General features: G+C 37.1%; 1 protein-coding gene across 7 annotated transcripts in view; it reads right to left on the bottom strand.

The window, feature by feature from the left end:
* Positions 1 to 25,120, bottom strand: part of ITSN2 (intersectin 2) — a 139,888-nt gene that overhangs the window by 93,155 nt on the left and 21,613 nt on the right. For 4 of the 7 annotated variants that reach the window (XM_027621651.2, XM_027621652.2, XM_027621655.2 and 1 more), the window contains exons 2-9: positions 19,062 to 19,125; positions 16,777 to 16,878; positions 10,807 to 10,899; positions 9,048 to 9,111; positions 7,656 to 7,819; positions 6,080 to 6,286; positions 5,829 to 5,928; positions 4,855 to 4,994 (exon numbers count right to left, since the gene is read on the bottom strand). In XM_027621651.2, coding sequence (XP_027477452.1) covers positions 4,855 to 4,994; positions 5,829 to 5,928; positions 6,080 to 6,286; positions 7,656 to 7,819; positions 9,048 to 9,111; positions 10,807 to 10,899; positions 16,777 to 16,878; positions 19,062 to 19,092 — 901 coding nt within the window. In that variant the 5' untranslated portion in view covers positions 19,093 to 19,125. Of the gene's footprint in view, positions 1 to 4,854; positions 4,995 to 5,828; positions 5,929 to 6,079; positions 6,287 to 7,655; positions 7,820 to 9,047; positions 9,112 to 10,806; positions 10,900 to 16,776; positions 16,879 to 19,061; positions 19,126 to 25,120 lie in introns of those variants that run through there. The other 3 variants (XM_027621656.2, XM_027621659.2, XM_027621657.2) reach the window with 2 other exon arrangements.

Below are 25,120 nucleotides of genomic sequence, written 5' to 3' on the forward strand. Positions count from 1 at the left end.
ATATCCTCAGCATTAGTCACTTTCTCATCTATATTAATCACAGGACTAATCACAGGGAGAGGGACAAGCAGACTCCCCTGCTGAGCATAGAGGCTCACATGGGGCTCAATCTCATGACCCCAAGAATCATGACCTGAGTTGAAATCAAAAGTCAGATGCTTAACCAACTGAGCCATCCAGGCACCCCAAACACAGCACTTTTAAACCATTAATCAAATATTATGATTCTGTGACCTATATACCATGGACTCCTCAAAGATATGGACCATATTTTCCCCCCTCTGTGCATTCCAGTGCATCACAGAGTGCCCAGAAGATGTGACTCAGAAACTACAAGTCAATGAATTAATCTAAATAAATCACAAGAGTTTAGAAGGAAGGGAAGAAGAAGAGGAAGAAAATTAGACCACCGAATGCTACACTCATTTAACAAAGCATAACATGTAAGTCTAGGCCAGTCCCATCCTCATACACCTGGGGCTCATGCTCAGTTTCAAGACACAAGAAACAACTATTTTTTTTCAAAAAAAAAATCTTTCCCTAAACTATGAATATATAGCTTTACTCTCATTCTCTGCAAACAACTCAATACATGACCTTCATACAATGTGACATATACAAATAAAGTAACATTAGGGGACTAATTCTTCATAGTTGACTTTCCACTGACCTTCATATTCCACCTTTGTTTATACTGTATATTTTTAGTACGTAAAGTATACTAATCTTAAGTGTACTGTTTGATGAATTTTTACATAGGTATGTACACATGCAACCAACATCTTTATCAAGATACAGAATGTTTTTAGCACCTCAGAAGGTTTGTGCATGACCCCTTCCCAACAGAGTAATTATAATATTCTGATTTCTATCACCATCAACCAGGTTTCTGGTTCCTCAGGTTCATATAAATGTATTGAATAGTGTGGACCCTTTGGGCCAGGCTTCTTCCATTCAATACATTATCCATGTTGTTGTATGTATCAGGAATTCATTCATCTTTTTGCTGTGAAGTGTTGCATTATAGGAACACATCACAATTTGTTTATTCATTCCCCTGTTGATAGACCTTTACGCTGTTTCTTTCTCAGATGTTTTGAATGAAGCTGCTATGAACACTTTTGTACATGTCTTTTTAGACCACTTTTTATTTTGAAAAAAGAAACTTTAATGCAAAATGTAGTGCCCAAAGTTCATTTTTTAAAAAAATGGGAATTGTGACTTTTCATGAATCTTAAGTGTGCTGAATATATTTCACAGAATCTAAGATGCCATCAATTATAAGACACATCATTATTTTAGGTAACACTAAGAAAGAAAAAAACACTGCCAACAAAATCATGACCCAGTGCTAAGACACCACTGATGGTAACACATGTTCCTAATTTCAGAGATGTTATTAAAAAAAAAAAAAAAAAAATCAAGGAGTCGATCCCATTTACAATTGCACCCAAAACCATAAGATACCTAGGAATAAATTTAACCAAAGAGGCAAAGGATCTGTACTCAAAAAACTATAAAATACTCATGAAAGAAATTGAAGAAGACACAAAGAAATGGAAAAACGTTCCATGCTCATGGATTGGAAGAACCAACATTGTGAAGATGTCAATGCTACCTAGAGCAATCTACACATTCAATGCAATCCCCATCAAAATACCATCCACTTTTTTCAAAGAAATGGAACAAATAATCCTAAAATGTGTATGGAACCAGAAGAGACCCCTAATAGCCAGAGGAATATTGAAAAAGAAAAGCAAACCTGGCGGCATCACAATTCCAGACTTCCAGCTCTATTACAAAGCTGTCATCATCAAGACAGTATGGTACTGGCACAAAAACGGACACATAGATCAATGGAACAGAATCGAGAGCCCAGAAATGGACCCTCAACTCTATGGTCAACTCATCTTGGACAAAGCAGGAAAGAATGTCCAATGGAAAAAAGACAGTCTCTTCAACAAATGGTGTTGGGAAAATTGGACAGCCACATGCAGAAGAATGAAACTGGACCATTTCCTTACACCACACACAAAAATAGACTCCAAATGGTTGAAAGACCTAAACGTGAGACAGGAGTCCATCAAAATCCTAAAGGAGAACACAGGCAGCAACCTCTTCGACCTCAGCCGCAGCAACTTCTTCCTAGAAACATCGCCAAAGGCAAGGGAAGCAAGGGCAAAAATGAACTATTGGGATTTCATCAAGATAAAAAGCTTTTGCACAGCAAAAGAAACAGTCCACAAAACCAAAAGACAACCGACAGAATGGGAGAAAATATTTGCAAATGACATATCAGATAAAGGGCTAGTATCCAAAATCTATAAAGAACTTATCAAACTCAACACCCAAAGAATAATCCAATCAAGAAATGGGCAGAAGACATGAACAGACATTTTTCCAAAGAAGACATCCAAATGGCCAACAGACACATGAAAAAGTGCTCAACATTGCTCGGCCTCAGGGAAATCCAAATCAAAACCTCCATGAGATACCACCTCACACCAGTCAGAATGGCTAGAATTAACAAGTCAGGAAATGACAGATGCTGGCGGGGATGTGGAGAAAGGGGAACCCTTCTACACTGTTGGTGGGAATGCAAGCTGGTGCAGCCACTCTGGAAAACAGTATGGAGGTTCCTCAAACAGTTGAAAATAGAGCTACCATACGATCCAGCAATTGCACTACTGGGTATTTACCACAAAGATACAAATGTAGGGATCCGAAGGGGTATGTGCACCCCAGTGTTTATAGCAGCAATGTCCACAATAGCCAAACGGTGGAAAGAGCCAAGATGTCCATAGACAGATGAATGGATAAAGAAGATGTGGTATATATACACAATGGAATATTATGCAGCCATCAAAAGGAATGAGATCTTGCCATTTGCAATGACGTGGATGGAACTGGAGGGTGTTATGCTGAGTGAAATAAGTCAATCAGAGAAAGACATGTATCATATGACCTCACTGATAGGAGGAATTCTTAATCTCAGGAAACAAACTGAGGGTTTCTGGAGTGGTGGGGGGGTGGGAGGGATGGGGTGGCTGGGTGAAAGACATTGGGTAGGGTATGTGCTATGGTGAGCGCTGTGAGTTGTGCAAGACTGTTGAATCACAGATCTGTACTTCTGAAACAAATAATGCAAGATATGTTAGGAAAAAAGAAAAAGAAGAAGATAGCAGGAGGGGAAGAATGAAAGGGAGTAAGTCGGAGGCGGAGACGAACCATGAGAGACGATGGACTCTGAAAAACAAACTGAGGGTTCTAGAGGGGAGGGGGGTGGGGGGATGAGTTAGCCTGGTGACGGGTATTAAGGAGGGCACGTTCTACGTGGAGCACTGGGTGTTATGCACAAACAATGAATCATGGAACACTACATCAAGAACTAATGATGTAATGTATGGTGATTAACATAACAATAAAAAATTTAAAAAAAGAAGTAGGACTTAAAAATATAGTATATCTTATTTCAAGTAATTTGATAAAATTACAGAAAAGCGTAGTTATTATGTACTATTTGTTACATATAAAATAGCGAATATTAGGTTATGAGCCAGGATATAAAGACATGCCTGAACTTACCACCCAAACTTAACACTAGATCATTACTAAATGCTTTGAAGCAATGTTCCATGACTTTATCTCCACGCCTCCTTCATGAGAGGGAACTACTGTCCTGAATTTTGTGTGCATAATTCCCTTGCCCTTTTTTTTTCCTTTAGTTTCTAGTGGCTTTGACATACACGACCTCAGATGCAAGTGCAGGAGGCAGTGCTAAGTGTATAGAAAGGAGCAGTCCAGCCCAAGGCCCAGTCACCCTCTACCTTGTTTTTTTGTTTTTTTTTTTAAGTTTTTATCACAGTTATGAAAATTTAAAGAGAACATTGCAGTTTTGCTTGTCCAATCAATTCCAAGGCCTTCTTGCTCCCCTGCCCCACTGCAAAATTAAGAGACATCATACTCCTATACTATAGACTACTTTTCAAATTCTCCAAACATACCATGTACTTGTTGCTCTTAAGATTTCTTCTCTGTCACCCTCAAATGCTATCACCTTCAATCTCTATCTGCCTAAATCCTAACTCTTCCTCTCATGATGGAGCTGAAATGCTCCCTTCCTATAAGATGTTTTATCTGATCTCTTTAGTATTAGCATCTCCCATTCTATGTTCCCTAAGCACTTTAAAGCTCTATTATCTTAAAACACATCTTTTATTTCTCTGTCTAAACTGTAAATTAGTTGCTGAGGGAAGAGAAAGGGGGAAAGTTAGAAAGTGGGAACTCTACTTGCCTATTACCCTCTGTTTATATCTCCTTCACTATCCTTAATTGGAAACGTTTGGATAATGTTCTAGCGTGGACTCAAATGTTCTGTAGGGACATGAGGTCAAGTCTTATGGGCACATCTGCGTTGGAACATTAAAGGGTGGACAATGCTCACAGAGGTTTTAGTAAGGATAAGCACAGAAAGACCCAATGAGGAAGGGGACCCACAAGGAAAAAGCTGAGGCTAAGTCCCACACACTGGTTCTTGTCATAGGAGGTTCTTCTTTCACTGTACTGGAGGGTGAGGCTTAATCTTCTCAAGGGAGAGGTCTTTTTTTCCGAAAAGTTCGGTGTCTACCTGTGTGCTCAACTTCACTGTAAGAACTTAGAAGAAATCAATCAAGTTGTATCCATCTTTGAACTCTCACACAACTTAAAATATCTGTATTTATCAAATGCCTGCTAAATTTTTTGGATGTTAAAATTTTAGATGAGCTACAAAATACAAACTCAAAAGTTCTTCACTAGGAATTCATATAAAAAACTTTAACTTTCTCACATTCTTAAGCACTGAATGCCACTTACCTGAGAGGTATCCACTCATGCTTTTGTCAAGACTATTAAATTTTTGCCGATATTTTAATCTTGAAGGTTGAGGAACTGCCCACTCTGCGATCCCAGTCTTGGGCGAGTTCCCTGATAGTGAAGCAGTTGAGGAAGTTGAGCTATAACAAAATTTATTTAATAATTTTATGTTACTAAATAAAATACATTTAAACCTCATAAGGCAGAGACATTAAGAATTATACCTTCTATAGTACAATAGTAATTGCTTTTGTTTGATATTTGAAAAATTTAATTTCACCTCATTCTTAGGAAAGCAGATACCACATGAAGTACAGAACTGCTGTATACCAAGAACCTACTATGTGCCAGGCCCTGTATTGTGCCAGAGCCTTTATGAATACTTTTTCTAATCCCCATGGCAAACTTAAAAGGTATTACTGTCTCCACCTTTTCGATGGGCAAACTATGGCTCAATGATGTTATGAAATACAAGGTCACACATTCAATGAGTATCTCAGCTGGGATATCAATACTCTTCTTCTGGGTTAAAGCTAACACTCCTGGTACACTGCTTTGAAGAGTATTATGATTTATATGAGGAGTGATGAATGAACATTGATGCTTTTGTGTTTTCTAAAATTTAAAAGATACTCAACCAGCAGAATCTGCTCAAGAAAAAAATTAATAATATACCATAATTATGAGACCTTTTGAGAAACATATACAAAAAGTACATTATTTTGGGCAAAAACTTGACTAATTAGAAATATAGCAGAACACTTTTAGTTTATGTGAAACACTTTTTCAAGCATTTACTAATTCTAAAAACAAAAAATTATTTTATATGAGTTATAAGAGTAAATTTACCTTAAGCATTTTACATTTGGCCACTGTAAAGTAAAACCTGGATAAGCTCAGAGCTTCAAAAAAAAGTCATTTGCAGATACTCCTTATTGAAAGCATAAAAAGTTGGAGGTTTTAAGCCTTCATACCTACTAGATCCTAAATCAATCAGAGACTGGGCTTTCTGTAAACTAGCACCGCTGCCGAGTCCTCCCATCATGAGACTGTAAGATGATGTATGAGGCAATGCTAAAAAAGAGAAAAGGAAAGAAAGAAATGAAGAAAAAGGTTCACGCTAAACAATATCACAAAGTATGAAGGAAATCTGTATTTATTGGGACACAAATGTACCAGTTTCTTTCTTTGACAGTTTCTTACTCATTAGCTAGGAAGTACTTACTTGAAGAAGAATAAGGAATGGATAAAGGCTGAATGAGGCCAGCGGTTCCATTTGGTAGTGATGATGTGCTAACGGAAGGCACTAGGGGAGCAGGCATCATTAAGGGAGGAAGGGTGGTCCCTGAAGTCGCAGAGGATAAGGGGGTTGCCATAGGTGCAACTGGAGGCAATGAGTGAGGCATGGACAGATTGGGCATGCTTCCCATTCCTAGAGACAAAACAGAACACATTTCCCAGCGCTAGCAATGGACTATAAAACACATGCCAGAAAACAAACTGACAGTACATTGGGCAGATCCATGTTTATACACACAGTATGGGCAAAAAAGTCCTCTAGTTAAACAATTCATTAAAGCAGCATTGACTTAGCAGCGAGGAAGGTACACCACTGCTTTTAATATCAATATTCTGACCTGCGTGAACTACGGGAATGCCTTCTAAGGAGTTAAAGATTCTCTTCTAGCATCATGATGAAAGCTAAGCATCCTTTTCCAATTAAATATTAGTCCTCTCAAAGAGAGACTGTATCACCTGATTAAATGTGGGATTTTGTGTAAGGATAAGTGTAGTGCTGTTGAGTTACTCAACTCACACACACACACACACACACACACACACACACACACACACACACACACACAAACAAACACATTCCCCCAAGGTACCCACCCCCCAAAAAAGGATATTCTAGTTACTAGATATGTTAGAAGACCCATTTGTGCATATGCATTATTTGTAAGAAGGAAGTATGCCACATATTTCACTTTTCTTCTAAGTAACACATCCATGGATTTAAGAACAATTCTTTAAAAAGAATAAAATGATGACTTTTATTCACTTACTAACTGCAGATTACTAGGTACACTATATAAGATGGTCACACGATCTGGTATTTATCTCTAGAGCTCACTGCAATTAGTCAAAGAATTTAGTATTTTAAGATCTAACATCTGGAATGAAAGAACATGTTTCAGATTCACAGAGATATCTAATTGAATGTTCCATTCCAATGAGTGCTTCTTATATATACTTAATAAGAAACTGGCTAATCAAAATGAAAACAGATTCTCTCTGATGAATACGTAAATTAATGAGCACAAAGTCTGCAACTTTTAGCCCTAAATTTAGCTGGGTAATTAACCTTTAAATTAGAAAAATTTCTACTTAGGAATAATTTTAAGTTACCTCCCAACTTAAACCATTTCAAGTGAGTTTAAAATTGTTCACATTTTTTCTGTTACTCATACAGAGCAGAGAGGAAACTAAGAATAGTACTTAAGATCAGCTCTAACTGGGGGGTCATGTAATTTATCACCCAGCTGGGAATTGTGAAGGGGACACTAACCAGACTTGAGGCCGGAACAATGGGCGTAAGTCAGAACGGTCCCTGGGAAACTGGGTCACAAGGACACCCCTGCTGTGAGAGCGAGTGTAACATCGCATCTCAGCCGTGAAAATTAACTTGGAGTCTGAGGATTATTGCTGCATGCTAACAAACCCTTTTCTAAATCCCAATATTATGTATAGGAATCAAGTTTGACTATCAAATGCAGCCAATTCAATTAATAAATACATACCAAAACGAGCAGAAATTAATGGGGAGAACATAGGAGGTTGTTTCATAATAGGAGGGAGGACCACGGGCAACTGTTGGCCCTGCAGCTTTAGTTTGATGAGTTTCATCGCTATGGAGAACTCCTGCTGATCCATCTTCCCATCCTTGTTCAGGTCTGATAAAGCCCTAAAAGGATCATGAGGTGTGTAGACTGGTATGTAGGGTTAGCATTATTTTTAAGGATGATAAAATGGAAACAACAACACAGCATTCACACACAGATCATCACATAATAACCACATATATAAAATTAAGCAAATAAAATCCAAAAAGCTAAAACCTGTAAATTAAGAAATACTGACCAAAGACAGCATCTAATGAAATACAGCCAGTCTACACAGAATCCATGTAGAGAGAATCTATGAGACCTTTGGGATGAATTCCACCAGTGTGGACAGAAATAAATTATTCAAGAGTATAATCATTCTAAATTTAATCTATTAATTTGCCCAAATATTTGTTGAAAGCTTGCTATGTGTCCAGTACTCCACCAGGCATGGGAATATTCCAAGTGGAAAGAAAGATGGGGTAAGGGTTGATATTTATTGTAAATGCATTAAGAAAACAAAACCCTAGGGGTGCCTGAGTGGCTCACTCAGTGGGACAACTGCCTTCGGCTCCAGTCACGATCCCAGGGTCCTGGAATCGAGCCCCACACGGGGCTCCCTACTCAGTGGGGAGCCTGCTTCTCCCTCTTCCACTCCCCCATTTGTGCTCCCCCTCCACTTTCTCTGTCAAATAAATAAAAAAAAATCTTTTAAAAAATTAAAAAACCCTAGATAATATAAAGAACAATTTTGTTTAAGGTAGGAGCAGGAAAAGGGAGGGCTAATTTTGGGTTTATAGATGACGAGAGAAAAGAAATGAAATAACTACAAAGTAACAGAAAAAAGACTGAGAGTCTGCCAAATTATAAAGAAATGTTTTTCAATGGCAATGTATACATCTTTCCCTAAAAATTCTAAGGACGTTAAAAATTTGTCCAATAGAGGGGTGCCTGGGTGGCTTAATGGGTTAAGCATCTGTCTTCAGCTCAGGTCATGATCCCAGGGTCCTGGGATCAAGCCCCACTTTGGGCTCTGTGCTCAGTGGGGAGTCTGCTTTTCCCTCTGCTCCTCCCCTCTCAACTCGGGCTTGCTCTCTCTCAAATAAAATCTTTAAAAAACAATTTGTCCAACAGAACAAAACCCCAATTATTTTGTCATTTACTCAATAAAATTTATTTTCCTAAAAGATGAAGAAATACTTAACAACAGCAATGAGTAAAAACATCTTTATATTAACACTACATCAAAAACAAAATAAAACCAGACTATCAGAAATTTAAATTCATCTACAAGAAAGAACACTTTACCATATTTCAGCTAAAACAGGAGCCGGCAGGCCTGACTGTAAGAAAAAGGTACGTGCTTGATCACCTGAAGGTAATAGAAGCAAAAATCAAGTAGCACATTAGTAAATGGAATTCCTCCAATGACTCTGAATAATAATAACGGACAATAATAATAATGCTATTGCTTTATTGCCATTTTAATTGCAGTCACTAAAGAATTAAACAGAAATACACTTATAAAATTATTTACATTACATTAATAAGATTTAGGTTTTAAAACAAAAAAGCCACAAATGAAGTTATGTGTATTACTCAATGATGAAAGATTACATTATTCATCTTAGTTTTTTCATAGTAACTGGGGTATTACTTGATAATATTTCCATTTAATAAAATCCGTAATTTAAAACACTATTCCCCAGAAGAGTTCTAAATAAAAAAATACCAGGTGTTGGGAAAGACAGTCCCCCAGTGGGTCTCTCACGATCCTCTATGTCCTGCTGTATGTGACAAGAATGCAAGACCCTAACTGCTCTCCACCTGGGTTGCTTCTCAGGTTGGGTTTGCAGTGAGCAATCTTGAGGCATGATGAGGTAATATTCCCCCTGGGCTAAAAAAACAAGCCTGCTTGCTAAAAATGGTGGGTTCCCTCAGGATCAGCGTTCCTGTCCTATAACACAACTGCTGCATTTTTAACATTCTTTTGGGCTTTCTGCGTCACCCTGTGGGACTTCGGGGACAGAGAAGCCTATAAGAACATGGCTGAGGCTCATGCTGCTGGCTGTGCCATTTGTAACAAAGTCCTTTGTCTCTGACTCAGGAACCCTGGGTCTTGTGTCGCATCCATGAGACAGTAACAGACTACATTATTAACTTGTAAGTAGGGTAATCAAATCCCAGTCCTGATACCAGGAAAGGTAGCATTATAGAAGTACAAATAACATTAAGCTATAATGCCTAAGAGGATGGATTCCAAAATCAGACTGAAAGGTTTCACAGCAGATCAACACTAACAATCTGTAAATACAGGCAATAGTAGCTACTCTATAAGGTTGCTGTAAGATTAAATGAGATGATGCACTTAGGTATAACATCTGAAATACAGCACAGATTTGGTAAATATTAGTATTTGGTAAATATTACTGTAAATAAAGCACTCGGGTGCTCTGGCATAGGAAAAAAGTTTAATCTATACAAAAAAATTTGAAAGACACACCTAATTAATCCTCTTTAGGCTCTGGAGGTCATCTTGCAAAACAAGGGATAGTGCCAACAATCAACGCTTGGTATCAACTCTCAAAAACAGAGGACTAGCATGGTAAAAACAGACTGTAGAAAAAAACCTCTAGATTATTTTCAAGGAAATGGGCCTGATATATGTACTTCTTCTAGACTTAGTAATACTGATTGCTATACAGGGAACTGGCACAATGGATTAAGAGCACATTAATAAATTTGGTTGGAAAAAAGTCTCAATTACCTTAAGAAATAAAATGAAAATATTCTAGAAATAATGTTAAAGTGGGAAACTGGACAATTAAACTGAAATTGTTGGTTATCATTTAGGATTAAGAAAAAGATCTATAAGCCAAATCCAAAAAAACAAATTAAGACAGTTGCAGGTAAAATAAGAAAGCCACTATTTTTTTTAATGCATGAATTCTGATTGATAGGAATTTATCACTTAGTAATACAAAATTGATGGTAATCAAATTAAAACTAATTCTAAGACATTACATGAAAAGGAACATAACTCACAAATAAATATATAAATACAAACCTGTTATGTAACCTCCTGAGGGTTTGAGGTTATCAAACTGCTTGTCATGCTTAGTCCGTTCTTCAGAGGTAATAGCCCACATGTTTGGCCCTCCTAAACCATAAGTGAAAGGCAAAGAAATTATAGTATATATACAAGAATGCTCCAAATAATTCTAAAATGTAAACATGAATCACAGGTGTCCATTTAGTGATAGTACTCTATCCCTGCGTGATACAAACAGTAAAGCTCTATCATGACCATATATATATTATATGTACATAAAATATACATATATAGCACAGCCCTGAGGTTCTTCACTCATTCACCCCATTAACATCTATAGAACAATTACTGAATACCACTCACTTGAAATAGGCAATAAGCTAAATTATGGAAATAAAAAGATGAATAAAATATTATTCCCATCCTCTCTACACATTCAACATAGCTAATAACCACCTATATACTTCACTTTTGACTACCTTTTCAGTTTACTCAACTTCCACCAAAAAGAAACCAAGTATGTTTAGGTATATAAATTCATACATGTTTGCTGTTTATGGTATAAAAATCTGCCTTACAGAGTTGTTTCCAGGAATGCCTATCATTGAAAAGTAGGTACCCATATACTTTGAAGCACTAAGATGGACCTGATTTAACAAATGTTTCTTATCCTTAAATGAATGGATTAAAAAAAATCTATAAACATCCTCTTTTAAAGACAAGTTTTAAGATTAAAGTTAACAATACAGAAGCAGATGTACTGAAGAACTAAGTTCCCAAAACAGCCAAACCCACACACTTTCTAAATACCACACACATAGTAAACACCTACTTGGTTTATCAGTTTATTACAAAGTAAACAAATTAACCTGTCGCTACCCTTGTGACTAGGAGTGTGGATGGACTGCTTTACTACCGTAGGAACCTGGAAAACTGATGACAACAGGAAAACCACGACAACAACAAAGGATGACAAAGAAGGAAGCAGCTCACTTTCACCGAGTCCCAACTCTATGTCAGGGACTTTTTATGCAGTCACTCACTACTCCCACCGCTGCCCTATACATTAGGTACTACTATTATCCCCATGACAGGTGAGGGAAACCAAAACCCACAGTGGTAAAGTTACTTGCTCAAGGTCACACAACTAATAAGTGGCAGAGCTGAGATCAGAACCCAGGTAGCCTGAACTCTGTGCTACACTGTCTCTCAATATTTATGGATAAGATGCTCATGTTCTCTGTACCTCAGCTGCCACCTCTAAAAGTTAGGAAGATTATCTAAGTTTACACAGTTGTTGTAAAAAGTAATGTATCTACTCTAAAAATAACACTAAATATAATTCTTCATCTATTAGATTGGTAAAATAACAACACCAGCATTCAATGAAACTTGCCACATGTTAGGTATTTCTCTAAGAGCTTCATGTGTACTGTTTCTAAAAGTCTCACAAGAATTCTATGAGGTCACTATTCCTATTATTACTGTTTTACAGAGGAGGAAACAGAGGCATGGAGAGATTAAATAATTTGCCCGACATATCAAAGTTGGTAAGTGTTGAAGACAGGATCAGAATCCACAGACTTAATTGAGAATCTTAAACTATCTGCCCTGACAATAATTAAAAAGAAATAAACCCACAAATAGGTTGTCACTTGATTTCAACAAAGACGTTAAGTAATTCAATGGGGAAAGAATAACCCTTCATTGAACCGGGCTGAAAAAACAGAACATCCACATGAACAACAATAACAACAAACCATCTCAATCCTGCACGATATACAAAAAATTAATTCTAAATGGATTATAGAATTAAACACAGGAGCCAAACTATCAAACTTCTTGTGAAGAAAGTAAACAAGAAAATCTTTGTGACTTTGGATTAGGAAATAATATTAAGACACAAACAACACAAATGATTAAAGCTTTTTGATAAGTTCGACTTTCTCCTTTCTTAAAGACACTGTTGTTAAGAAAGTAAAAAGACAATGGGGCATCTGGGTGGCTCAGTCGGTTAAGCATCGGACTTGTGATTTCAACTCAGACCATGATCTCATGGGTTGTGAAATCGAGCCCCATGTCCAGCTCTGCACTCAGCAGGGAGCCTGCTTGAGATTCTCTCCCTCTGTCCCTCCCCCCACTCATGCTTGGGCATGCATGAGCTTGCTCTCTCTCTAAAATAAATAAATCTAAAAAAGAAAAGAAAAGAAAAAGACAAGCTACAGACTGGGAGAAAATATTTGCAAAATATAATAAAGGACATGCATCCAACATTTATATAAAAAACTATTCAACTCATTAATACAATCCCTGCTCCCCCATTCAAAAAATGGGCAAAAGATCTGAACAGACATATTAAAGATATACAGATGGCAAATAAGCACGTGACAAGATGTTCAATGTCACTGATCATCAGGGAAATGCGATTTTTTTTTAAAGATTCTATTTATTTATTTTTGAGTGAGAGAGAGAGGGAGAAAGAAAGCACAAGCAGGGGGAGGGGTAGAGGGAGAAGCAGGCTCCCCGCTGAGCAGGGAGCCTGACTCGGGGGCCTTGATCCCAGGACCCTGGGATCACAACCTGAGCCAAAGGCAGACGCTTAACCTACTGAGCCACCCAGGCACCCTGGGAAATGCATATTGAAACTACAGTAACATATCACTCCATGCCCATAGAATGTCTAAAGTTTTAAAAAAAAAAAAAACTGCTGGCAAGAATGCTGAGCAACTCAAACTCTCACATACTGCCGGTGGGGAAGGAAAATGAGACAATTTAGAAAAAAGAGTCTGGCAACTTCTTATGAAGTTAAGTATGCATTTCCCATGCAACCCAGCAATAAACTCCTGGGTAGGGGCACCTGGGTGGCTCAGTCGATTAAGCGTCTGCCTTCAGCTCAGGTCATGATCCCAGGGTCCTGGGATCAAGCTCTGCATAGGCTCCCTGCTCAGTGGGGAGCCTGCTTCTCCCTCTCCTGCTCCCCCTCCTTGTGCTCTGCAAAAAAATAAATAAAATCTTAAAAAAAAAAAAAAAAAACCAACACCAAACCCAAAAACCTGGGTATTTACCCATGAGAAATGAAGACTTTGTCCAGATAATCTGTCCTCTGATAATTAAAGCAGCTTTAGACATCTGGTTTAGACACCAAAGCCTGGAAATAACCTAGATGTTTTTTATAGATGAATGGATAAGCAGCCTGTGGTACACATTTATACAATGGAATTCTACTCAGCAAAGAAAAAGAAAAATATATCCAATGACCTGGATGAACTGCAAAAGTTTTTTGTTAGGTGAAAGGAGCCAGACACAAATAGCTATATACTGTGTATTTCACTTATATGACATTCTGGAAAAAGCAAAACTGTAGGCACAGAAATCTAATCAGTGGTTGCCAGTGGCTAAGGGCGGGGTATAGGGGAATGAGGGAATCTTCTGGGTGATAGAAATATTCCATATCCTGATTTTTATGACTGTATACATTTGTTAAAACCCATCGAACTATATACTTAAGAAGGGTTATTAATTATACCTCAATAAATCCAACTTGAAAAGAAAACAAAATGAAAATATAGCATCTAATACACGCCAGCCACATGGAGGCTATTCAATAAATTAGTTTCCTTACTCAACCCAATCCCAGGGAAGAATATAACTGAGGAAAAGTCAGAGCATTAAAATCTTTCTCAGGCTCTTCCCCTTCTGGTAAAGGTACCCTTGCCAGAAAATACTGAGAGCTAGGCGTTTTAGTCAGAAACTGTAAAGACTATTTTAAGTCTGGAAAGTCTGGTTAGGAAGGCTTGAGCTGCTCTAACACACACCCAGGGAGTGTGTGTTACATTAGAGCTGCTCTAATACATCCCCAGGGAGTGGCAAACTGCTTCCTACAACTGCAGAGGGCTCTGTGGCATCAGAAGGACAGTGCTTTCTTATGTCCTACTGTCACCTCACTTTTCCTTGGCTATCTGTCTTCACAGTGGCCAACTCAACTATCTGATAAGGTTTCTTATTTAGTTCCAGCAACCTTGACACTTTCATATACATTCAGTCAAAAAACATTTTGGGGCACCACTGTGTGCAAAGACTAGGGGTACAGGATGAATAAAATCAATGCTTTAAAGGAACTCATACACTCCCTTAGCCAAGAGAATCAGATACATCATGATTAAATATTATGATTAATGTCACTTACAGAATAAAAATGCCTAAAGCATTATGACAAGGAATAATTTTTTTTAAAGATTTTATTTTTTTATTTGAGAGAGAGAGAATGAGAGATAGAGAGCACGAGAGGGAAGAGGGTCAGAGGGAGAGGGAGACTCCCTGTTGAGCAGGGAGCCCAATGTGGGACTCGATCCCAGGACTCCAGGATCATGACCTGAGCCGAAGGCAGTCGCTTAACCAACTGAGCCACCCAGGCGCCCGACAAGGAATAATTTTTAAGTAGTATTTGAATAATCTTTAAATCTGGACACTTCAAAACAAAATGACCACATTAAAACATAAGATGTTAATGCACTAAGAATTTTACACAAAGAAAAAGTTACACAGAAATAAGAAAACTAGGAAATATATGTACTTCAAAAACAATTTTAAAATAGTTGTTCTGGGGCACCTGGATGTCTCAGTTGGTTAGGCGTCTGAATCGATTTTGGCTCAGGTCATGATCTCAGGGTTGTGAGATCAAGCCCTGCATCGGGCTGGGTGCGGAGTCTGCTTGAGATTCTCTCTCCCTCTCCCTTGACCCCTCCCCCCACCCCCTCTCTCCCACCACCCCCCAATAAATAAATAAATAAATAAATAAATAAATAAATAAATAAATAAATAAAATCTTTAAAAAAAAGTAGTTGATCCAATTCTGGCTTTCTTAGAATATATACTAACAGAACCTTTCCAAGAGTCAACAGTTTATTATTTTGAACTTCCAGTAAAACACTTCCCAATTTTTCTCTGTATTTATTTGTAAGTCTTATAGAAAGTCAGGAAAATCTAAGTTTTGGGGTTGATGTTTAATTTGTCCTCGAAAAGCTAACCTTTTACAATGTCTGATCACTTTAGAAATGTATTAAAATTCTATCAACTTCCCCACTCATCACTAAATTGAGAATGTGGTATTTTCATAAAGATTTCTGTTGCTTATTCTCACCTCCTCATGTACTGGCTCTGTCACAAATGTTCTTATGGTCTATGTAGAAGGAAAAATAGACATTTACAGAACATCCACTATATGCTAAATCCCAAGCAGTAAATAGTGTTGTCCCTATTTTACATATATAGACATACATACATACACATATGTATACGCACATGTGTGTACACACACAAGTACCACAAGGTTAAGCCAACACAGCTGAGTGGTAGCACAGCAGTATTCTAACACACAGTTCTGAAGGTACATGATTCAAACATGTTCAATCCTGCTTGTGTGCTGTGAAATTACTATTTCTGGGTCAGGTTCAAAATAATAGTCAAATGATATATATCAACCCAGTACAAACTTAAATCTCTAAAATACAACTAGAATACTGGTCTAGATAGAACTAAAGCCTTAACTGGGACATGAATAATAAATGCTTGGGCTGTTATAAATGCAGTATAGTACCACCTCTGATTCTGCAGATCCAATGTTTAACAATTTCCTAATCACACAGATGAAAAGACTAATGAACTCTAAAATTCTGAAAAGGTAATAAAACTCTAAAATGGCATTTTTTCCTCCTAAAGCCATTAGCCGTTCTCTCCCTCCCCTTTCTCCTTCCCTCTTCCATATTTTGGATATAGCCAATGTCATGGGCTTCAGAACTTCTTACTCATTTAACCAGTCTTCAGTAACCCCCAGTTTTATGGCTGGAACAAGCTACAGTACATTACAATCAACAGGCAGCAACATGAATTTGAAGTAGCCTCTTGCTTATCACCTGATGACTCAAGTATCAGGCTCTCTGTGTTTACAATTTCATTACATTTTTGAAAAGCAGAAAGCAAACCTACCATGATCAAAGAAGACTCTGGCAAGGATGATTCTGCTGGTGCAGAAGACACCAGAATTAGAGCCACGAGTGGTAAAAATATGACGCACTGATCTTTTTTGCTCTGTTGAGGAGATGGGAAGTGAAGCATCAAAGAGACTAAGAAAAGAATATCTGCTCAATAGAACTTTCTAAGATGATGTAAATGTTCTGTACCTGCACTGTCCAATACAATGGCCACTGGCCACATGTGGCTTTGAGAGCTTGAAATGTGGCTATATAACTGAGGGAATGAATTTATTTATTATTAAAGTTAAATAAAAATTGTCACATGTAGCTAATGGCTACTATATAAGGCAGCACAGCTCTGCGAAAACCAAAGAAGTCTAAATCTGTGGTTAGTCTTGGGATGATGAAATAGACATGGCAAAATGTGAGAAATACATTCGAAGCGTTTAGACACACAGCTTGGTCTAGGGCACTTAAAGACAAGTTCCAACAGTACTGAGCATTGAAAAGATTTAACACCATCTATAATTGAGCATTTACTAGAAGAGCAAACACTGCTTTTGAAGGTTTTGTGTTATATGTGAATGCCTCTTCCAGTAAGATCTTAAACTCTGAATTGGACTTGAATTAGATATATACAAGATTATCTTCAATCTTCAGCTGTATTATAAACTAAGTAGGAGGGTACCACAGTCTACATCTGCTATCAATTCTCCTGAATTTTTTAAAAAAATTACTACCTCTATTCCTTTTTTTACTACCTTAACTTCTATACATCACTCCTAAAGTAATTATCCAACATTTTGTCCAATATTATTCTTTCATATATAATGAAATGAGCTACAAAGTAGATACACAAATGTTAAGGGAGTGGAAGAAACAGAATGAAGAAAGACTAGGCCTATACTGCTTTCTTTTATGTTCATTTTGTTTGTAAACCTAACATTTTGGTTGAAGTTTGAAACTAAACTATGTGTTTAATGCAAACTCCTTTGTATGGTGTGCAGAAATCCTAAATTTGGGTAGAGCACATTACTACTACAATTACTACCCTGATCCTGAACTTACGTTTATCACTCATTATGAAGAAAAAACCCATTATTTAATTTTTAAAAGCTGCCTGTGGCATCAAATAATCTTCATAATCCTACACCATTTCCAGCAATGCTCACACTGATTTTTAAATAAGAGTTCTGAAAAGGCAAAAAGCAAAACAAAACTCTTATCTCAAGTCCATCCTTACATGACATAGAATTCTACCACACAGAATTTAGTTTTACCTTTTACACAAATAATTCATTTTTCTGAAACCTCCCTAAATCTCACAAGGTCAATCCTGAGTCTTAAAATTTTGGATATACAACATGTACTTTTGTATTAACAATGTACTTAACTTGGCCCTATGACTGAAAACATGTTTTTAAAAAAGATGCAATTGATCAAATACAAGATGGTAACATTAAAACAGAATTGCTGTTTGAAAGTGGTAGAATTATTCATGATGCTTCCTTTTTTTTCCCCTAATGTTCTTTAATATTACTGCTTTCAATTTAAATGTTAAAGAATTACTGACTAGACTCTCTATTCCTTTATATTTATAATTGGCTAATGAAATTTACTACAAATTTAAGTTCACATCTTAGATTTCCGTAGCAATTTAAAAATATAATGCATTTTCTCAATTAATTCTAAATGACATACACAGTACCTTAATACTTATTAAGTGTGGTTAATTTGTATTTGGGAAAAGAAATAAAGCTAGAATCAGAAAAAACACTTTAAAAACTTTTTGTTACTGAAGTTACCTAAACATTTTCTTTAAAAATGTTTCATATTAAACAATTGTGCATCTAGGCATACACAACCCTTTATAAAAGGAATAATTTTATATGTATATTACTAGATGAATCTTTATTGGCTGAATCAGTTTACAATCATCCTAAACTATTGAAAATACCTTTAATATTCTTCACTTACAGCACTCTGCTTTTTGTCCTCCCATTTTATGCATCAAACACAATACACCTTTAGGTTATTCTTAACTGCTGAAAGGCAAGCACACATTCCAGATGATACTGCAGAACATGCTTATATTGAGTCACAGGATTTGCTGCATAATATTCTAATAGAAGATATATGCAGTGGTTCTGAAGTAAACTATCAAAACATTTTCAATAAGAATACTTTAAGTTTTGCATTTATAAGCTTAAGGAAAAATATCAAAATGAATATTTTACAACCTCTACCAAAAAACACCCCATAACCTCTTTATCTTGCCACAAGCACAAAGCAGCTTACCATTCATAGCTGTGGGAAACTGAGCCATCATGGTCCTGAATTTTCCTTGCTAGCTCTCAGCCATCTGCAACATAAAAACATTGTGCCATTAATAATACAACAAGGGCAGATCACAGTTAGTGCACCAGCTTAGCAGTGGGAACGTCCCCTTGAGCTCACACTTCCAACAGAAAACAATGCAGAGCTTCTGCTGCTGCTGAGGAGGCAGGATTTACATTTAGGGAAGGGTAGGAGACTGTTGGGTAATGGTGCTGCCTTTAAAACAGAAACATTTATAAATAAGAAAAACAGTCCCATATTTCACAGCAAATACTGAATAATGAAACCCTTGGCATGAATCAGTTTTGTAGAAATTAACTTGGGAGAGAAGAAGGTTGTTATAACTAGGCAAGATGTTATTTCAGAGAAATCAACTGTATAAATTAAGTATATAATAACATGGAAATCCATAACATTCTTTTCTTTAAAAAAATCAGCAAATGAGAAAAATATCCAAAATAAATGTGGCACAGAATCCTACAGGTTTATAAAAATTGTCCAGAATTGTTATAATATATGTTTGTTTAAACATAACTAAATGTGCTGGGCAAATACCCAGTACTAGGAAGAGAAGTGACTTTGGAAATTAACAGCTGTGATTTAAATCCCAGCTCTGCTATCTTCCTAGCTGTGACAATGGGAGAGTTAAACTCTTCTTGAGTCTCAGATTCCTCATCTGTAAAAATACTTTGCAGGAGTATATTTTTTAAGTATTAGACATATTCCAGTACACTGACACATGGTGAGTGTTTGATAAATGGCTGCTATTTTGCAAACATCCAGGGAGGGAGAGTGCTATGTAATTCTGAACCCTGAATTCATTATTTTACTATGAATAAATTAAAAATTCATTCCACAAATCTTTTTTTCTAAAGATTTTATTTATTTATTTGAGAGAGAGAATGAAATAGAGAGAGAGAGCGAGAGCAAGAGGGGGGGGAGGGTCCGAGGGAGAAGCAGACTCACTGCTGAGCAGGGAGCCTGATGCGGGACTCGATCCCGGGACTCCAGGATCATGACCTGAGCGGAAGGCAGTTGCTTAACCAACTGAGCCACCCAGGTGCCCCTCATTCCACAGATCTTGAGGGTAAGACCAGTTAGGGAGAGAGAAGACCTAGGAAATTTATAATAATGTACTTAGTATTTAAAACCATGGATTACAACACTGCAGGGGAAAATCACTATATTAAAAAGATCATTCAGTAGCTCATCTATTTACCCCAATCACTTAAATAGTAACATCTTTAGAAGCCAAAGGAAATATGTTTGCACAAGCCATGTGAACAAAGAAGGCATAAAGAGTTACACATCACGGTGGAAGGTGTCCCCAGAGGAGCTGGCTAACCAGCTGCCAAGAAGTGTTACCAGGCACCGGATCTTAGTGAATTCAGTGTGCTCAAAGAGAAATATGACTGTATCAGTATAACCACCAAAAGTTAGTCACACCAACAAAAGACTGGTATATAAATCCAATTTATTGATTTACAAAGAGAAATTTAATAGCCAAGAAAACTAACAGTACCTTTTCTTCCTATAAAGCAAACTATAACATCTACTAAATTTCAACCAGATCACTGTGTAGTGAGGGAAGGGAGTTACCAGTGATTAGAATGCTTAATGACATCAGGCATTGACAGTCAGATACATTTATCTACACAACAAGAATAAGTCAAGGACTGCACAATAGGGATGGTTAAACCTCCAATAATGCTTTGAATGACACTGCCAATTTTACTCTTCTGACTCCCAGCTTTTTTGTATGCTACCACTATATACCATCTTCCCTGTTAAAGTATATGCCCTTTCTTTAGATGTTAATAAGCTTTAGTGTAGCTTCTGCACAGCAAAGAAAACCATCAACAAAACTAAAAAACAACCTATTGAATGGGAGAAGATATTTGTGAACGACATATCAGATAAAGGGTTAGTATCCAAGATATATAAAGAACATATAAAACTCAATGCCCCAAAAACAAATAATCCATTTAAAAAAGACAGACATTTCTCCAAGGGAAAAAAAAAAAGGAAGACACAGAGATGGTCAACAGACACATGAAAAGATGCTCAACATCATTAATCATCAGGGAAATGCAAATCAAAATCACAATGAGATATCAGCTTACGCCTGTCAGAACAGCTAAAATCAAAAACACAAGAAACAACAAGCATTGCTGAGGATGTGGAGAAAAAGGAACCCTTGTGCACTACTAGTAGGAATGCAAACTGGTGTAGACGCTGTGGAAAACAGTATGGAGGTTCCTCAAAAAATTAAAAGTAGAATTATCATATGATCCAGTAATTCCACTACTGCGTATTTACCCAAAGAATATGAAAACACTAATTTGAAAAGATAGACGCACCCCTATGTTTACTGCAGCATTATTTACAATAGCCAAATTATAGAAGTAGCCCAACTGTCCACTGATAGATAATAAATAAAATCTGGTATACATATAGATGGAATATTACTCAGCTATAAAAAAGAATGAAATCTGGGGCACCTAGGTGGCTCAGTCGGTTAAGCCTCTGCCTTTGGCTCAGGTCATGATCTCAGGGTTCTGGGATCAAGCCCCGCATTTGGCTCTCTGCTTAGCAGCAAGTCTGCTTCTCCCTCTCCTTCTTCCTCTGTAATCTCTCTCGTACTCTCCCTCTCAAATAATAATAAAAAAAGAATGAAATCTTGCCATTTGCAACAACATGGATGGATCTAGAGGGTATAATGCTAAGTGAAATAAGTCAGAGAAAGACAAATAACATAAAAAAAAGACAAACCAAAAAAATAGACTCAACTCTAGAGAACAAACTGATGACTACCAGAGGAAGGTGGTCGGGGAATGGGTGAACCAGGTGAAGGGGATTAAGAGTATACTTATTATGGTGAATCACTGCATTGTACACCTGAAACTAATATAACACTGTGTTAACTATACTGGAATTAAAAAAAAAGCTTTATTGCAATGGAGCTTTAATTCTGTTACCACACTTAGACTTTACCTATCACTATACTCTTCCTAGGTAGGAGGAAATTCCACCTATGTACAAGTTAGTTTTTTCTTCACTCCTTTCTCAAAAGGTAATATAAACTTCAGGTATTGGAGTTGTCTACTACACAGAAAAATAATATCTAAACATGGTGGGGTAGTCAAGAACTCACTTAACATGGGATTAAGAACACTGGATTTGAACCTGTAGCTCACAAGGAGTTTTAAAAGGTTTTAAGGGGAGGGATATAGATTTCACTTAAGACAATCAACGGTGTGGAAAAGACCAGAGCTGTACCAGGGAGATCAGTTAGGGAGGATACGAGAACAATAACTGGCACCTGATCTAAAATAGTGGCAGACGGAACAGAGCAGACGGGATGAAATGGAAAAATAAGGAAGGGTTTAAAACAGAAACTCTTTAGATATGAAGGATTATGAAGTAAAAGAAATCTAAGCGATGACTCCCAGAATTTGTTTGTGAGACTGGGTGAACTGTGGTGTCACCAGTTTTAAGAAAAAGTGAACACAGAGGAAGTCTCATAAAGTTATGACTGATACTTCCTCGATACAGAAATTCTACAAAAAAGTATAACACTTTTACTTCCCCAATTCTAAATTGTCATCAGTAATGTTAAACCAAAATAAGCCAACATGCCTGCAAAGAAACTTTACTTACAGATACATAGTAGCAAGTAGCAAGACCTATTTTATTAGGTCTCTGAGACTAAGATAGTTTCAAAATGTAGGAGAAAAATCCTCTAAAAGTATTACATGCAACACACTGTGTAACTGCATAAAAGCACATGAATTACCAAAGACAGGTTGAGGAGAAAGCATGCACTTACCAAAGATAAAGTATAAGATCCCACAGTCACAAAGCCTTAATCAGTTAGATGTAGGTCTAAAATTTAAAGATTATCTATCTAGGACTTCTGGTTAGTCATTACATATTCTATGAATACAACAGAATGCCACATAATAGATACTCAGTAATCATAGGTATAATTCTGAAATAAAACCAAAGAATGAATCAAATAAATATAATGGGAAGGGAGGGCAAACCCCTGCAGTAAAGCCAAAGGTACCAATATTACAGAACTTTCTTTACCTGGTACATGGGATTTAGCCCGCCATGCATGCAGGTACCATATTATTACATGGATGCATACATGTAACATCTGATTGACTGTGGTAACATCTCACTATGGTAGTGCAATTTGTTAGAACCAGTAAGCTTTTAAAGCACACTATTTCATATCTGTTATGTTTGTATCAATTCTCTCTGTCCTGTTGTCAAATAATTACCTCATGCTTAATAATTCTACTAATCCACTTGCAGAATAGTACTTGTACAAAGAAATAACAATTGAAATTTTGAAAAACCAGACATATTTTACACTTAAAAAATCAATTGTTTTACTTTATGTAATCATACTAGCTACCATTTAATACATGCTTACTATTAATGCAATACACTTCTATTAATCAGCTACTATGTGCCAAGCTCAATCCTGAGAATCTAATATGTTCCAGGTTATGTACAAGGAACTTCAGAGGAGAAACAGAGGAGCTTGAAGAACACGCTTCCAGGTGCCAGATACTGCTAGACACCTTTGATAACACTAATAATGTTCACAATTATCCCTGCAAGGCAGAGGATACTGTACTCATTTCACAGATGAAGAAACAGAAAGGCGAAATTACTTGCCAATACTCGCTGAGTGATGAAGTCAGGATGCAATCTCAAATCTGTCTAATTTTAAAGGCCACGAAATTCCCATGGGCTTTGTATGCCGCTTCTTCTCTCAAATGGGGATAATAATTAATGATGAATAGGTCACAGCTTCCTGAAAGCAGCAGCTCTACTTAATGTTTCATTTGTAGGGGAGAAGGAAAACAAGCCAGAGATGTCTTCCAACATATAGGTCTATCACATACATAAATTAGGGGACAGCTAATTATTTCTTTCCTCTTGGTATAACCCTCTCAGAGGAAGAAAAGGGTAATCAGCATCTCCCCAGTTACAGGCCTGATGCCTGTTTCAGGTGTGTGTGATTGGAGTCAGCACCCAACAAACACCTGTCTCCATTCCTTTGAAGGGGTAACATGATGATGGGTAATCTTGGCAGTTTGCAGTTATCATACAATTAAAACACTGTGTTAATTACCTATGGCTTCAGAATATTCATGTGGAAGAAAGAATATTCATGTGGAGCTTTCCTTGCACATTATAAATTAATGGAGAACTGGCACTGTTACCTTTTGAGACACCAAAAAAACACATGCGGTAGATAGCAGACCTAAGGCAAAGAAGAATTCTGCAAATTAATATAAAGCAAAGGCCACTTTAGAACATGGCAACTATGTTCATACTAAGACAGAGAAAAGTAGAAATGCTTCACCAAAAGCAGGAAATCCTTCTTTAAGATCTAGAGGGGGGAATATTATAGCCATTATAAGTTAAAAATAGCTCAATTAAGGTTGGATTTTTTTGTCTGTCTAGGAGAACAGAATTTTAGAAGGAAACAATCACAGTACTTACTTAGTTCAAAGCCCTCAATTTTCAAGATGGGAAGACTGGGAGACTTGTATGAGCTCACACAGCTAGTCAGTAGCAAAACTGGTCCTAGAAACCACATCTCATGTCCAGTGCTCTGGACATAAGTTTCCCAACTTGCCTGACCATATCACCTGGGACACTTACTAATCTAGAGATTCCCAGGCACATCACTGGGAGAATTAGGGCATGAACCTCCTAAAATGGTCTTATTGCCTTGAGACCTTCCACAGAGCTCCTAGTTTTCTTCCAAAACACCTACTAATGCCCTTCGCCTTCTTAAATTACTTCATAATTACGAGTTCAAGCCCAAACTTGTTAGTATGAAACATGGTATAAATATGATTCAGAACCTCACCTCAATCTACTTTACCAGATTCATCTCTAGACATGTTCCCTTGATTCAGATGTCCTAAGTACATCAGCTTTTTTTTTAAACAGTGATGCTTTTTTCACTCCCATATTTCTTTGTGAAGAGC

The sequence above is a fragment of the Zalophus californianus genome, chromosome 8 (assembly GCF_009762305.2).
Source record: "Zalophus californianus isolate mZalCal1 chromosome 8, mZalCal1.pri.v2, whole genome shotgun sequence".
NCBI classification, from domain to species: Eukaryota; Metazoa; Chordata; class Mammalia; order Carnivora; family Otariidae; genus Zalophus; species Zalophus californianus.